The 14,920-nt window shown below is 38.7% G+C and overlaps 1 protein-coding gene, 1 long non-coding RNA gene and 1 pseudogene across 4 annotated transcripts; 2 read left to right on the forward strand and 1 right to left on the reverse strand.

The window, feature by feature from the left end:
• Positions 1-1,278: 1,278 nt before the first annotated feature.
• Positions 1,279-4,198, forward strand: LOC121787162 (annotated as a pseudogene).
• Positions 4,199-5,790: 1,592 nt separating this feature from the next.
• On the forward strand, positions 5,791-8,323 carry LOC121787163. 2 transcript variants are annotated; one of them, XR_006047286.1, is made up of 4 exons: positions 5,791-7,057; positions 7,137-7,252; positions 7,545-7,812; positions 7,895-8,323. It is a non-coding gene; the product is annotated as an uncharacterized LOC121787163 (long non-coding RNA). The 2 variants fall into 2 exon arrangements; XR_006047285.1 differs by having other exon boundaries at positions 5,799-7,057; positions 7,679-7,812.
• Positions 8,125-11,722, reverse strand: LOC121787161 (probable inactive leucine-rich repeat receptor-like protein kinase At3g03770). Of its 2 annotated transcripts, XM_042185818.1 has the most exons (8): positions 11,467-11,722; positions 9,990-11,365; positions 9,784-9,917; positions 9,328-9,571; positions 8,980-9,191; positions 8,857-8,882; positions 8,655-8,766; positions 8,125-8,469 (listed from the first exon to the last, which is right to left on the reverse strand). In XM_042185818.1, exons 2-8 carry the CDS (start codon positions 11,344-11,346, stop codon positions 8,236-8,238), a joined length of 2,319 nt encoding a protein of 772 aa, XP_042041752.1. In that variant the 5' UTR covers positions 11,347-11,365; positions 11,467-11,722; the 3' UTR covers positions 8,125-8,235. The 2 variants fall into 2 exon arrangements, with proteins under 2 accessions (XP_042041752.1, XP_042041750.1); XM_042185816.1 differs by having other exon boundaries at positions 9,990-11,722.
• Positions 11,723-14,920: the final 3,198 nt, after the last annotated feature.

Genomic DNA, 14,920 nt, shown 5'->3' on the forward strand with positions numbered 1-14,920 from the left:
AATCAAACGAGCCCTTATAATATATGAGACATATAGACTAAGGTTGTTTCACGCTAAAATTTTAAATATGCAGTATGCAAGCGATGGTTAAGTGAAATGTGAGTATTACTTTTATATACTTAATTTTATAATAAAATGTGAATAAAATGAGTTGGTGAAATGTAAAAAATAGTTAAAAATAAGAGTGTCAATTAATTAGGGACGGACGAAAAAGAAATTGGTGCCAATTAAAGGAGACTGAGAAAATAATAAGCTAAATAATTATATAAAAAATATCAACTCATTTATTTTAAAAATAAAGTAAAAATATAGATTCTTATCACCATTCTACAACATCAACATTGGAGACATGAATACCAGAAAATCGAGGGAACGATCATAAAAGTTTTAAATGAAAGCTCTTTGGAGAATGAAATCAGCAATGGTTATGTGTGAGAAATTAATTCAATACTATATGAAACGAATTCGAAGAAGAATGCCTGTTTTTAGGCGAGAGGTCGGTACTGATAAAATAATGTATTTATTCATTCTAAATTAAAAAAGTAAATGAGGTGGAAACAAATATCAGTCCCGGGCCCACGAATCTCTCTGCATTGCATATGAAATTATAGAAACGCCTCTGGAATTAGGGCCGAGGAAAATATCGAAAAAATGATATATCGCTCGTATCGTATTGAAAAATATCAAAAAATTATCGATATATCGTAATTTTCGATACGATACGATACCGTATCGTAAGTTTTCGATACGATAACGATATGAATTTCCTTATATCGCGATATATCGTTTTATATCGAATATACGATATATATCGATATTTTCGATATATCGTTTTATATCGAATATACGATATATATCGTATATATCGAAACATATTGAAATTCAATACATATTAAAATTTAAAATTATAAATATATATAAATCCATTTAATTGTACTTGGTTGTGTTGTATTTTGATTATGGAGATAAGAACACTATTAATATTATTGTGTTGAAGTTTTATTAATTTTTGTGTGAATTTTAAGTTTTGAAATTATAATTTTCGATATACAGGTATTCGATACGATAATGATATTGATATTATCCATATCGAAAGTTAGAATCGAAACTTTCGATACGATAACGATATGAAATTTTTTCATATGGATATTTTCGATACGATATACGATATAATGTTTTTGATACGATATCTCGTATCAACCCACCCCTATCTAGAATCATCGTAACATAAAGGGAAGACGGTTTAGCCAATTGAGTGACGTGTCATTTGTGCAATAACTGAAAATCGTAACCGAAAACAAATCGCATTGCAAATCCAAGACGAAGAACATTCACTCGAATCATTTGCCCACAGATCTGCACTCCCCACTGCCCCGATCCGCCACCGAGGACTCCCACCCGCTCTGGCTCAACCCCTCCAACTTCTCCTACTCCGAATTCCATCTCCGATATCCGCACCTTCGTGCCTTTCGACACGCTCTGATCGGAGCTCCGATTATGCCGATTTCGCCGACGTGGACGGCGTCGTGGTGCTTGTGCGGGCCCCGCCCCTCGATATCAAGGAGAAGACATTGTCCTTCCGTGGCTCCGTCGACGCTTCATTGGCGGGGCCGCAGAGCCGGCTGAAGCACAGCGCTCAGGTCTTGGAGTTGTTGCTCGATACCTTTCATGTCGTTTCTAAGGTATGCATAATTCCGATTTGGTTCAAACTTCTAGAGATGAGAATTCAAATTTGATGGGATAGTGTTTGATGAAATATGAATGCACATCATGTGTTTATTTGGTGTGGAATGTAGACATTGATTTTGCCCTAATGAATAGCTTCGAATTCTAGCTATTCTATATTACTAATATGAGCCTTTAGTCTGAGGCACGGACCACTTTGCATCTGGTTTTGGAAAGTGATTCCTGTTTTAGAATTGGATTGGACTAATAAGCATCAGATAACTAAGGGAGCTCGATGGTAAAAATAGCTGCAACTCCAGAAAAGAGGTTTTTGAATTTTGAATGCATGTGGTTTTCCTCTGTGGTACATATTTTATGGTTCTTGCATTCCTATATTGCTTATATGTGATGTAAAACTCATAATGCCTGCTGGTCAGGTTGAAAAATAGATAAAGGAACTGCCAACTATTCCAGCTACATAAACTCTGCCGACAACGATCAAATAAGCAATGGTATTTCAATACAACATGCAGAAAATGGAACCAACATCCGAGAAACATAAAGCATGCTCCTGGAGAGAATTGCTAGTGAAATGAATCGCCTAAAGGTCTATATTGCTCTTGCACAGGTCTAATTTGCTCTTGCACAGGTCTAATTTGCTCCATCTTGTACTAAGGCTAAGATCCTCTCTTCATTACGACATTATGACAAATGCACTGAAGATTTTTTCTTTGTTCGGTAAAATTGTACTGGATTTTTATCTTTGTGAACTTTTGCTCAACAACTTATTGACTGTATAGTAGTCTGTCTCTTGTGAGCCAGACAGCAATAGCAACTTCATATCTTTAGCTGTTGGAAATCGCATTTTACATTAAAAAATGTAATCATGTAATACTGATTCTGGTTCTGTATGTGATGGCAGTACAGAACATGCAATTCATAGAAAACATGGTAAAGAGGATTCAAAATGCCAGCTTGTTGCTAGATTCAAGCTTGGGATACTGTTCCATAGATGGGCTGGCGCACAAGGACGCAAGTGCTATATACAATTGTTTATGTGCATATTCCTCTACCGATAATACGGAAATGTGCAGAAGAAATTTTTCGCTCAACCATTGTAGTTCCATTCATACAAAAAATTATCCTTCATGGCTTGTCTGGAACAGTTGGTGGGTCCCCTAGAGATGATCTCGAGCAAGACTATGAAAGGATCAAGCAACCTATCGAAGATGAATGTAAATTTCTGTTGGAGATATTTTCTACAGGTGTTCTTGTTTTTCAGTCAGAATAATACAATTCTCCTATGCTGTTTTCCTGAAATTGTCATGTTAAACTGTGTCAATAACCCAAAAGATCTTTTCTGTCAACATATGGTCATTCTTAGTTGTTGCTATTGCTTTGCGTTGTGTTTTTATGTATAATATTTGCATTTATTTGTGGACTTTGTGTAGTGTGTGCATTTGTTATGGACTTGCATCTATTTATGTAATGTTGTATCAGCAGGACTATAAATTTCTCTGTATACGTTCTGACTGTGTTAATATTTCAATTTTTGCAGAAAATTCAGGTCTTCATGTTTTTAGCTTTCTTGCAAATTCTATTCTCAAGGAGGTTTTATCAGCCATCCAAAGAGGGAAACCCGGTGCTTTCTCACCTGGAAGGCCCACAGAATTCTTAAAAAACCTATGTTTCTTGAAATATCTAGAAGGTGGTTGATGAGCTTTTAACTTTCTGTTTGTTCGTTACTATTGTCCTGTGATACACTTTTTGCTCATGTCGTTTGTTATTATCCAAGGTCACTGTCCCTCTCGGTCTGCTGTTGCTTAGGTTCCGTGTAGAGCCCGTCTATATAGAGTTCATGAAGCAATGGAACACTGGAGTTTATTTTTCATTGAGGTATGCAAGATATTTTAACTTTTGCCACCTGATGCCAGGCCTATTAAATCTTGGGAAGGTTGGAATTTGAACTCTTGCTCTGTGAACTCAGGTTTCAGGAAATAGCTGGGTCTTTGGACTCTGCACTCATGATGATAGGAGTGAAAGGCGAGAGGAGAGAAGAGAGCACGAGAGATGCTCCCTGATTTGAGTCACTGGTTTGTAATTGCAATAATGTAAGAAATGACACTTTGATTGAATAGAAAGTAAGGAAAATAACACTCCTCCACAGAGGCCTACGATCAAGTCGTCCAATACAAAATGATCTCTCTATTAGGAGACTCTCTCTATATATAGGCAATTCTAGTGCTAAAATAAAGGAAACCGAATAACAAATATTGAAAAGCATAAAAATAGGAATCAGCTCTCTCCCTTAATCTTCTCCACCTGCTTCCTCCTTTCTCTCTGCCGGCCCAACCATCTTTCTCTCTCCCCCTCCTCCAATCCGTATCAACTGCCTCACCCTCAAAACAGCCTTGCCCTCAGCCTGAGGTCTAAATCTGGACCCTAAGTACTTCGTCTGGTGGAGGTTCAAACTCATACTTTTGGGTAGTAGCCAGAGCATTGAACCATAGAAGATGGCCAACTATATGAAGGAATAACAACATGGCCTGATGGAAGAATGGAGTGTCAACTGCTGCATATGGGGGGTCCGGAAGGGAAACTATCGATTGCATAGACTGGTGGGCAGCAGCCAAAACTAAACCACGCAAAGGCTGAAGCTGAATATTGGGGCTGGAGGACAACCGTGGTGTTGACACCATGGTTGTTGTAGGCGGACCAGAAGAAACCAAGAGTTTGGCATGGTCCGCAGCAGCCGCAGGATCACAATGTTGCAACAGAGGCAAGACGGAAGGTTGAAACTGCGGCATAATAGTGCACGAGGACAACAGCGGTGCTGTCGTTGGTGCTGGTGTAGGCAGTGGCGGATCCAGGATCCGGAAACGGAGGGGGCGGAATATATAGTATTAGCTTGATTTAGTGCGGACATGGCAATTTCTTTTGATGTTCGGGGCGACGCCGGAGGCAAATGGAGGGGGCGAACATGGTAATTTTACATCCCGATAAGGGAAAAATAGTCGCACGGAGGGGGCGACCGCCCCCTCCTGCCCCCCCTAGATCCGCCACTGGGTGTAGGTGGAGTTGCTGGTGTAGGAGTAGGTGGACTAGAGGGCAGCAATGGGGTTGTCACCGTGGGTAGGATAGCCGCAGTATTATTGCTGGGCGTGGGGAAGGTCCTCAGATGTGCAGCAAGGGAAGCCCGAAACTCCCGTCTGAGTTCGTCTAACTTAGTACTCAAATCCTTGAATTGATCTGTCCTCCTTTGGGACCGCCACTTCAACTCTGCTACAGCCTTCTCCAATCCGTCCAATCGCGTATCCGTCCTGGAATTCATCGTATCCGTCCTGGAATTCATCCACGTTCACCGCACCAATTGATAGGAGTGAAAGGCGAGATGAGAGAAGAGAGCACGAGAGATGCTCCCTGATTTGAGTCACTGGTTTGTAATTGCAATAATGTAAGAAATGACCACTTTGATTGAATAGAAAGTAAGAAAAATAACACTCCTCCGCAGAGGCCTACGACCAATTCGTCCAATACAAAATGATCTATCCAAGATGATCTCTCTATTAGGAGACTCTCTCTATATATAGGCAATTCTAGTGCTAAAATAAAGGAAATCGAATAACAAATATTGAAAAGCATAAAAATAGGAATCAGCTCTCTCCCTTAATCTTCTCCACATGCTTCCTCCTTTCTCTCTGCCGGCCCAACCATCTTTCTCGCTCCCCCTCCTCCAATCCGTATCAACGAAGATTAAGGGAGAGAGCTGATTCCTATTTTTATGCTTTTCAATATTTGTTATTCGGTTTCCTTTATTTTAGCACTAGAATTGCCTATATAGAGAGAGTCTCCTAATAGAGAGATCATCTTGGATAGATCATTTTGTATTGGACGACTTGGTCGTAGGCCTCTGCGGAGGAGTGTTATTTTCCTTACTTTCTATTCAATCAAAGTGGTCATTTCTTACATTATTGCAATTACAAACCAGTGACTCAAATCAGGGAGCATCTCTCGTGCTCTCTTCTCTCCTCTCGCCTTTCATTCCTATCAATTGGTGCGGTGAACGTGGATGAATTCCAGGACGGATACGATGAATTCCAGGACGGATACGCGATTGGACGGATTGGAGAAGGCTGTAGCAGAGTTGAAGTGGTGGTCCCAAAGGAGGACAGATCAATTCAAGGATTTGAGTACTAAGTTAGACGAACTCAGACGGGAGTTTCGGGGCTTCCCTTGCTGCACATCTGAGGACCTTTCCCACACCCAGCAATAATACTGCGGCTATCCTACCCACGGTGACAGCCCCATTGCTGCCCTCTAGTCCACCTACTCCTACACCAGCAACTCCACCTACACCAGCACCAATGACAACACCGCTGCTGTCCTCGTGCACTATTATGCCGCAGTTTCAACCTTCCGTCTTGCCTCTGTTGCAACATTGTGATCCTACGGCTGCTGCGGACCATGCCAAACTCTTGGTTTCTTCTGGTCCGCCTACAACAACCATGGTGTCAACACCACGGTTGTCCTCCAGCCCCAATATTCAGCTTCAGCCTTTGCGTGGTTTAGTTTTGGCTGCTGCCCACCAGTCTATGCAGTCGATAGTTTCCCTTCCGGACCCCCCATATGCAGCAGTTGACGCTCCATTCTCCCATCAGGCCATGTTGTTATTCCTTCATATAGTTGGCCATCTTCTATGGTTCAATGCTCTGGCTACTACCCAAAAGTATGAGTCTGAACCTCCACCAGACGAAGTACTTAGGGTCCAGATTTAGACCTCAGGCTGAGGGCAAGGCTGTTTTGAGGGTGAGGCAGTTGATACGGATTGGAGGAGGGGGAGAGAGAAAGATGGTTGGGCCGGCAGAGAGAAAGGAGGAAGCATGTGGAGAAGATTAAGGGAGAGAGCTGATTCCTATTTTTATGCTTTTCAATATTTGTTATTCGGTTTCCTTTATTTTAGCACTAGAATTGCCTATATATAGAGAGAGTCTCCTAATAGAGAGATCATCTTGGATAGATCATTTTGTATTGGACGACTTGGTCGTAGGCCTCTGCGGAGGAGTGTTATTTTCCTTACTTTCTATTCAATCAAAGTGGTCATTTCTTACATTATTGCAATTACAAACCATTGACTCAAATCAGGGAGCATCTCTCGTGCTCTCTTCTCGCCTTTCACTCCTATCACATGACTACTACATTTGTACCCTTCCAGAAAACCTTAAACCAGGAAAATTATCAAAGCTTGGTATTGGAGCAAAGCATCTCTCTTCTGGATTGCTTGAGATCATGTTGCTTTGGCTCATGAATCTTACATCTTAGCAAGAACAAATTTCCATAGATTCTTCTTAATTATTGGAAGAAATCGACTTGTTAGAAGCATTGTTTTTTAAATGTACATACTCTTCTTTGCCTGTTGACATTGAAAACATTGGTTTAAGAAACTATAACGTTTTACATCTTGCTTTTTGCAGGTTTTTCTGGAAGGAGAAGGGGCTGCTACATATTTAACCACAGAGCGCAGGAAGAGCTCTTACAGAGTACTGCTTCTGAGATCACTCGTCGATATTATGAATTAGCTTCAGACATTGTAAGTGTAGTAACCTTCCCTAGAATTCCTTTTTCTTAGGTGTTGAATGGCATATTATGCGAATCTCTTGTACTTACTTTTGATTCTGAACCTACTTGCTACATGTCTTTTATCATAATAGATTCAATCGAATCCCAAGAATTCTCTTGCAATTTTCTTTAAAATCTACCAGAGATGACTAGAACACAGGGTCCATGTATAAGATTTATTGTACTTACTAATATTAAGAAGTTAGGTTATTAGCTCCTATAATCTTCTATCTAAATTATGAATACGAAAACTACTTGCTCAGTCATGCGGGACGCAACTCGCAAGATGATGTTTCATGGAGTACTTCGCAGTAGTTGTTGTGGCTGCACTTAAGAAGATCTGTGATTGCTGTTTCGTTTTTGGGGAGATCACCTACAACCTGACACTCATTGACAGGCCAGGAAAACAGAGTCCTCACTTCAGAAAATACGTTTGGGTGCACAAAGACGAGCTGGAGCAAGTTCAGGCGTGTCGGACAATAACATTCTGATACAGACAAGATATGCATGCAGTTATTTCTTGATATTCAGGTGATATAAACTCTCATCAAATGATGTGGAAGCCATTATATCTTGCACAATTTGGCTCACACACAAGTTTTGTTGATATCAGGAATATGGCCGTAACCTTGCTTCCCCTCGGGGTTGATGCTACATCTACACCAGCGTATCATTCCTCGTGGCAGTATGTTTCCCCTTTGGAGAGTCAAAGCATTCTAGTTCAGAGTTTCGACAAAAGATGCATATGCTAGGAAGCGTGGACCATAGCGGCCAAGATATACGAATATTTTTGTCCTTCATTTGAGCCTTTCTTCGAGTAGGATTAGCAGCAGCAAAACATGATTTACAGTTGACAAGCTGTCGAAGCCATCTTATACTGATCAAAAGTTATCACATACTAATATCCAGAACCAGATATACATACACCAAGCAAGATACAGAATCAAAATTAAGTTATGGAGACACTAGTGTTTTCCCTGTTTTTGGATCAACATTTGGCGTCGCCTGAACTTGAGCTGCATACTGCAAGTTCCAGAGAACATCCTCAAAAGAAGGGCGAGTTGATGACTCGGGAGAAATGCAGTTAATCGTCAAGGATATGGCGATGGAAAGTGACTCTTGCGAGCAAGATGCCAGCACGATTGGATCAACTACTCGCCTCTGCCCGTCTGGATTTCCAAGGGAAACCTACAAATTGCATAAGATTACCAAACTCAGTCATCAGTGGAGATCCTCTAAGCCAAAGAGGGCAAAAATGCTTCTCAGCTAATTCTAGTTGTCAAAACATGAATGCTTATTGTGATTAATACATGTATGATTAGGACTTGCTTTTTAAGTTGAAAAGTGATGCAGTTTATCTGGGCATATTTTACCATTTCATTGAGTAGAAATGACTCATTTCTAGCACGCACTGAAGGCCCAACAAGCGACTCCAGTAGTATGATACCAAAGCTATAAATATCATCATCCAAGCTCTTCGCGTGCCTGCAAACGAAGTTCTAATTTCAGTGGTGTTCAAAACTAATGTAAGCATGTAACTACATCTCTACCATTCCGATCAAGACATATTCTTACCATGATCTCATGGCTCCTCCTTTCTCCTGGACAAAGAGATCAAGACAAATGAAACAGTGAGTGGTTACAGTGGGTTAGAAACTTTCAACCGACTAGTGATATGGATGTGCATAGAGTGCCTACCTCGTCTTTCTCAATATCTTGAGCTACAACAGACAGTCCATAATCGCTCAGCTTTCCAATCCTATGCTCGTTTAACAAGATGTTATTTGCCTTCAACCTGTTGCTATAGAAGCCGGGAATAACTCCAGTATGCAGAAAATGGACAGCCTTAGCAATGCCAATCAATATAGCCAGCCTATCAGACCATTTGAGCACCTTGTCTGGATTCGTTTCTGACAGCGCAATGCAAAAAAGCATAATATTAGTTTTTTTTCTGATCTTTATGAATACTCCATTACAAAAGTACTTTTAGATCATTGACAGATGTTGCTAATGAAATTTCGAAAGATATTTGTAGGTTATCCTCACCAGAAAGATGAGCTCGATAATCTCCATTTGGGACATATTCATAGATAAGATAGACATTGTTGGCACCAGACACTTCTTTTCCTTCATTCTCGATGCAATGTCCCAAGAAGCAGACAAGATGAGGATGCCGGAGCTTAGCCAACAAATCTAGTCTCAGTTTAAGATTCCGGATTGTGTATTTTTTCGACACTACCAGGCACCGTATAGCTACCTGGGTGCCGTTGTCTAGTCTTCCTTTGTATATCTGAGGAGAAAACAAAGGATGCCCTAAGTTCAAGTGACAAGATACTAAAAGTTTATTACATTTGGGACATTTTGTTTCTGAGCCATTTCAAAATAGTGCCCAATCAATTATGCATTCATAAGAGTAGCTAAAAACAACGAGGTGCCTATTCATATACAACAAAAAAGGCCTATTTAGAACAACTCAAGCATCAAGACAAGAGGCGTTTGTACCTTTCCAGTCGAGCCTTGGCCCATCAATGCGGAACTGTCAAAGTTGTTAGTAGATGCCTTCAACTCATCGAGTGAAAAGGGGCGATGAGCCGGTGAGCCCTGCACGCCTAGCTTTGCTGCATCCGAAATATACCCTGTGGAGTAAAATGTAATGCTTGAGAAAGTCTCACGACATCCAAACAGTTGAATTGAGTTAGGTAACGTACTAGCACTGGTCAGAATCTCAGCAGTGTATCCGGTGACAGAATTATCATGAACCGCCTTATGCAGCAAGTGCTGCTCAGACGTCCCTCTAGGGCAATACTGCCGACAGAACACAAGAAAGCCAACGGCTAGAAGCACCACAACCACAGCAATCCCACCAATGACACCTATCAACACTCCCACACTTTTCTTCTCCTGAGGTTTCGTCTTCTCTTGGATAATAGCAGCACTCGCACAGTATGCTTCAGGGTGTTGATGCTTCGGATCAGTGGCCAAGCAATTGCCACCGAACCGGACAGTTCTATTCTTCACATTAGAGCTCAAACAAGACGGCAACACACCTTTTAGCCTATTATTCGATATATCAACCAACTGAAGCTTGCTCCCACAGCTCAAACGCGATGGAAGCAATCCAGTTAGCATATTCGACCCCAAGTTCAGCAAAGCCATATCAGGCAACGCAACGAGCACCACTATACCAGCCACCTCAGTTAGCGCGTTGAAAGAGAGGTCGAGCTGCTGAAGCTGCCTCAGTTTTCCATACTGCTCAGGAATTCTCCCCGAGAAAGAGTTGTTGCTCAGTACGACCGTGGCTATGCCTTTTGGCAAACTTGGAAGGCCGGAATCCAGCTTATTGTTGCTCAAATCCATCCAATATAACCGCGATAGACCACTTAAATCCATCAGCTTTCCATTGATCACATTGTTGGACAGATTAATATCAGTCAATGAGGTAAGTTTCTGCAGAGAATTAGGCAATGGACCTTCGAGCCGGTTCGCCCTCAAGCTCAAGCTCGTGAGATTCGAAAACGGATTGATCCAATCAGGAAAAGTGCCATTCAAGAAGTTCCCATCAAGCTTAAGCACTTGAAGGCTGAGGATTCTTGGGAAAGTGACAGGAACAGATCCAAACAGAAAGTTCCAACTCAAATCCAACGATTCAAGAGAATGCAGCCTATGAATCTTGACCGGAATGGGACCCCAGATGCCTAAAGACACAAGCGTTAGAGCTCTCAAGCTGTTCAATCTCGACAACGTTGCCACGAGTGAATCCATGGAGAAATTCCCAGACAATGTTTGGGGAGGAGATGGGAATCCATGAAAACTAGGTGGCCTTGTGTTGGCATCACCGTATATGTTGATCTCAACCACGATGCTGTCTTGGCATGTGATGTTCACTTGTGGAGTAGAGGCAAAGCAGAGATCAATCCCAGGATTTTCCCAATAATCTAACTGTTTTGGATACTCTAATTGCTTCCTCAGCTGCAGAAGAACTTGGGTTTGAGAGGATTGGAGCTGCTGAGTGCCCCAAATCAAGAAACTCCATGATAGCAAGAGTGAAAGAATGAATCTTGCCATGGGATTTGGTGATGCTTTGCTTCAGTAATTTAATTCATGAAAATGACAGTTTGTTGAGGTGATGAAACAGAGAATTAAAATGCCAAAAGCATAGGATTCAGAAATAAAGCAGAAACTTACATGAAAAGATGTCCAGGAATCCCAGTTAAGGTTGAGAACAACAAAATCAGACCAAAAAAAGTGAAATAAAAAATGGAGGATTTTTATTGGGAAAATGAAACGATGATGGCTGGATTGAGGAGTATAGTAATTGTAGAGGCACGTGGTGTTTTTTCTTGAAAATTGTGGAAATAGAAAAGGATTTTCGGTGATTAATTAACAAGTTGAGGTAATTTATTGCTGGTGTCTGCAACTGTGAGCTATGGCGAGTGACACTCTACTTAGTGGGAATTTTTTATCCAACTTTTTTTGTCAAGTTCTTTGTCATCTTGTCTTGGATATTATAGCAAAAAAGAAACTACTTTGATAAAGAAATCTGCCAGCCATTTAGCTAGAATTTAACTTATATAAATATTTTTTTCACCGTGGATTTTTTTGTGATAATTTATGATTTTAGCCTTTTAGAAAGATGCCCTGCAGAATGGATTACTTGACAAATGTTGTCCTGGCAAAATTGTTTTGAGTGAAACTGTGAAACCAATAAATAAAGTGACACTACAAATCAAGCTAAAATGATTGCAAGAAAAATCAAATATTACAGTTTTTAGTGGCAACAATATGTTCAATTGGATCGGAATCTAGTATATTTTTATTAAGTTTTACGAATTTGGGCACTGAATGCCAGCTTGCTCGAATATATATATAAATATATTCATAAGTGCCCATTCTTGGTTTATTGGATAACTAATTTATTATTTGGAGTTACATATTTGGCAAGGCATCTGTCTCTCTCTGCCATGATGCAATTGTTGTGATCATCTAATATAAATAAAATGAATATGTATTATTCTATTATGCTTATACTATAATTTTACTAAAATTTCAGATATGATGCAATAAGCATTTTTTATCCTAAATTGTTAATGTTCTTACATGTCACATGTAGTGCTTGCTGCATATTATCTACATTGAGATAGAAACATGACTAGACAAGGTACTAATAGTTAAAAAACACTCAACAATGTACTTTTCATAATTCGACTTTTTCTCGTTTTGTATTTATTGGACCAATATATGATGGTAAATGGCCAAAAAATTGTAGATCCCCAATATCAATTTGATTAATTAACTAGCATGGCTATTTAAATTCAGTCTAAAATTGTAGATCCCCAATAATTAACCAATCAAAAGTTTTTCCGATATAAGACTATCATTTTATTATCATGTTTTCTATATTTTATATTACAATACATAGAAACAAAACCTTTATTAATAAATTTGTTGATAATAAGAGCTGGAAGTTTTACAGTGATCATCAGTTATCTAGATTTTATTTCTCGGTTTCAATGTTGTAAGAATCTTTAATTTAATCTTCGAGAGAGTCTCTTTCATATACTAGAATTGAATACTGTCGGTGCTATTGGAATTTGACAATATAAATTAACTAAAATAAACCCATTTGAAAGTACATTTAATTAAATGTTAATTGTCTAGAATAATACATCCATTTGCAAATTTTGATTAAAGGTATTTTGAAAATGATGTAGGAGCAATGAATAGTCAGTTTTATTGAATGCATTGGAGCGGCTCGAAAAGGAGAGGATGAGAGAACGAGTGGAGAATAGTTAATTAGACACATAGATGAACAATTATAGTCTTATATAGTTATATATTACGTGCGTCCACCAATAAGTTTTCCCTCCGTCCCACAAAGATTGTCTCATTTTTCCATTTCCGTCCATCCCACAAAATTTGTCTCATTTCACTTTTTTATCATTTTTGGTAGTGGGCTACATATTCCACTAACTCATTCATACTCACATTTTATTAGTATAAAAGTAGGACTCACATTCCACTAATTTTTTCAATCTACTTTTCATTACATTTCTTAAAACTCGTGTCCGGTGAAAGTGAGACAATCTTTGTGAGACGGAGGGAGTATGTCATTTTGCGTTTTCGTACGTCCAACAATAAAAGCAGGATCTACCTTCCGTTAACATTTTCTACTCACTTTTTACTACATTTTTTAAAGAATAAAGCTATGCGGCCACATTATGGCCAGCCATAAATTAATTAAATAATAAAAAAATGTTTTTTTTCAAATTTTTGGTTTAATACTACTTGATTTTACTTTTATATCATCTTCATTATATGTTGCTCAACATGTTAGTGTTGTTCTTTGGTAGTTTTTGCTCAACTTATTACTACTGTCATTTCTTGATTGTTGCTCAACGTATACAATAATTCGTGATATTAAGATGTTTTACGTAATTGAATTCAAAGATAAGTATCAACTTACAAGTCCATTCACACACATATAAGTTTATATCGATAATTCTAATTTTTTATACATGTAAATAGACTAAATTAACTTTTTATGGCCGGCCACATTATGACCATTTAGCATCACTCTTTTTTAAAACTCGTACCTGGTCAAAATTGATCTTCTATTGAGGGACAGAGGAGTCCTATATAAGTTCCTTTTTCATCAAAGATTGAACAATAAATGCAATTATATAGCATTTAATAAATAGAGGCATAGACCAACTGTTGTGATTCATAAGATCCAGCGTAGTTAAAAACATTCATTCATATACATCCATTTTTAGGTGAGGCTAATTAATTCCAACGCTCTGTATCGAAATTTAGTAAAAAGCTCCAAATAGAAGATAATCAAGATTTAGGGTTGTTCGTGCATCATTTTCCACACGTATTGTCTCATTCGATCTCATTTAATCTTTTTTTTATGAAGTCAAGTGGGAATAAGATTTTTCCACTTATAATTTAAGAAATATATTAAATTATAATTAATCTACGAATATCTTTTAACTTTAAAAAAAATGTGTGATTCATCTATAGACCGCCCCACTTAGCCAATTTAAACGTAGTTCTAAGTAGGTAAGACGCTTCATCTTCAATTAATAAATCGGAAGTTTTAATCAGTTCAGACATGTGTATGTTGATTGATGTCAAGCTAAGTTCGTTTCTTAACTAATTTTTCCACCACATGATTTGCGTACTCAAATTATATCTCTAAATTGAGGGTGAATTTATCAAAATTTAAGAGCATTCAAAGATACTGGTGAGAGTTGAGGATATCTACTGGTAATTTGTAATGCATGGATGTATATAGTAATGCAAAACGTACAATCAAAATTGAAATCAAGATGCCATTTTCATACGACAAAATGAGAACGACGGTGACCCACATGCGTCGTGCTCAAATAATTCAATTTCATTTTATATCTTCACTTTACAGTAGTAAGATGTATTTTAATAATTTATCCTTTTGACTTTTTTTGTCCCTTCATATTTTGTTTTGCGTCACTACGATCAATATATCCTCAAATACTCCGTTAGTATGTGTTCTTATTCAAATGAGGATAGAACACTCCAGTAATAAATTGATGAAATGTAGTATAGTTAATTTTAGTATCGTGTATCCCATGTAGAAAGTGATCAGATGTATAAATTT

The sequence above is a fragment of the Salvia splendens genome, chromosome 22 (genome assembly GCF_004379255.2).
Source record: "Salvia splendens isolate huo1 chromosome 22, SspV2, whole genome shotgun sequence".
NCBI lineage: Eukaryota > Viridiplantae > Streptophyta > Magnoliopsida > Lamiales > Lamiaceae > Salvia > Salvia splendens.

Bases quoted from the DNA above. Each gene is read 5' to 3' on its own strand.
- LOC121787161 (XM_042185818.1), bottom strand. From the start codon at position 11,346: ATGGCAAGATTCATTCTTTCACTCTTGCTATCATGGAGTTTCTTGATT. The intron at 9,192-9,327 runs GTGAGGATAACC...TTGCGCTGTCAG, and splicing joins TTATCGAGCTCATCTTTCTG to AAACGAATCCAGACAAGGTG. The intron at 8,767-8,856 runs GTAAGAATATGT...CTTCGTTTGCAG, and splicing joins GGAGGAGCCATGAGATCATG to GCACGCGAAGAGCTTGGATG.